Genomic DNA, 1852 nt, shown 5'->3' on the forward strand with positions numbered 1-1852 from the left:
CCACTTCTCCACCCTGCGCCCGGCCTCCTGGGTGATGCGGCAGCAGAAGACGCGGGAGCAGAGGACGCGGGAGCGGGAGGAGCTGAGCGGGTACCAGCGAATGAGGCGCCACCACCAGAAGCAGCTCCTGGGGCTGGAGACGCGGCTGCGGGCGGAGCGGGAGGAGCAGCGCCTCCGCCTGGAGAGGGAGCTGGAGAGCCAACGGGCCGCCGCCGCCGCCGACGCCGACAAGCTGGCCAGGAGGCACCAGGCCATCTGCGAGAAGGAGGTGGGAGGGGCTTAGGAGGGCGTGGTCCAAGTAGGTTCACCACGGGGAGATCCCATTGAGATCTACCACCATGAGAAGGTCATTATGGGGGTCCACCGTCCTGGGAAGGTCTTTATGGGGTTCCACCACCATGAGAAGGTCGTTATGGGGTTCCACCACCGTAAGGAACCCTCATTGAGATCCACCACGGAGAGATCCCATTGAGATCCACCACCCCAGGGAGGTCCTTATGGGGTTCCACCACCGTAAGGAACCCTCATTGAGATCCACCACGGAGAGATCCCATTGAGATCCACCAACCCAGGGAGGTCATTATGGGGTTCTACCACCATGGGGAGGTCATTATAGGGTTCCACTACCGTAAGGAACCCCCATTGAGATCCACCTCGGGGAGATCCCATTGAGATCTACCACCCTGGGGAGGTCGTTATGGGGTTCCACCACCCTGGGGAGGTCGTTATGGGGTTCCACCACCCTGGGGAGGTCGTTATGGGGTTCCACCACCCTGGGGAGGTCGTTAGGGGGTTCCACCACCCTGGGAAGGTTGTTATGGGGTTCCACCACCCTGGGAAGGTCATTATGGGGTTCCACCACCGTGAGGAAACCCCATTGAGATCCACGATGGAGAGATCCCATTGAGATCCGCTGCCGTGGGGAGGTCTTTATGGGGTTCTACCACCATGAGAAGGTCATTATGGAGTTCCACCACCCCGGGGAGGTCATTATGGGGGTCCACCATCATGAGGAAACCCCATTGAGGTTCACCACGGGGAGATCCCATTGAGATCTACCACCATGAGAAGGTCATTATGGGGGTCCACCGTCCTGGGAAGGTCTTTATGGGGTTCCACCACCATGAGAAGGTCGTTATGGGGTTCCACCACCGTAAGGAACCCTCATTGAGATCCACCACGGAGAGATCCCATTGAGATCCACCACCCCAGGGAGGTCCTTATGGGGTTCCACCACCATGAGAAGGTCGTTATGGGGTTCCACCACCCCGGGGAGGTCATTATGGGGGTCCACCACCCTGGGAAGGTCTTTATGGGGTTCCACCACTGTGAGGATCCCCCATTGAGATCCACCACGGGGAGATCCCATTGAGATCTACCACCATGAGAACGTCATTATGGGGTTCTACCACCCTGGGGAGGTCATAATGGGGGTCCACCACCGTGGGGAGGTCGTTATGGGGTTCCACCACCATGAGAAGGTCATTATGGGGTTCCACCACCCCAGGGAGGTCATTATGGGGTTCCACCACCATGAGGAAACCCTACTGAGATCCACCATGGGGAGATCCCATTGAGATCCACCACCATGAGAAGGTCATTATGGAGTCCCACCACCCCGACCTTCTCCCCCTTCCCTCCGCAGCCCCCGGACGGTCTCTACGACCCTTCCTCAGGGGGTTCCACCACCCTGGGAAGGTTGTTATGGGGTTCCACCACCCTGGGTGGAGAGGAACGTAGGCTTTGAGGAACGTCAAGAGGGTGAGAAGGTCCTGTAAGGAACCCCCATTGAGATCCACCATGAGGAAACGCCATTGAGATCCACCACGGGGAGATCCCATTGAGATCTATC

The 1852-nt window shown here is 58.8% G+C and overlaps 1 protein-coding gene across 1 annotated transcript in view; it reads left to right on the plus strand.

Annotated features, from left to right (window-relative positions):
- Positions 1-283, plus strand: part of LOC106900168 (serine/threonine-protein kinase TAO2-like) — a 16101-nt gene extending 15818 nt beyond the window's left edge. The window contains exon 9 of the mRNA XM_014962160.1: positions 2-283. Within this exon, the coding sequence (XP_014817646.1) occupies positions 2-283 (282 nt within the window). The remainder of the gene's footprint in view (position 1) is intronic.
- Positions 284-1852: the final 1569 nt, after the last annotated feature.

The sequence above is a fragment of the Calidris pugnax genome, unplaced genomic scaffold (assembly GCF_001431845.1).
Source record: "Calidris pugnax isolate Ruff unplaced genomic scaffold, ASM143184v1 scaffold1371, whole genome shotgun sequence".
NCBI lineage: Eukaryota > Metazoa > Chordata > Aves > Charadriiformes > Scolopacidae > Calidris > Calidris pugnax.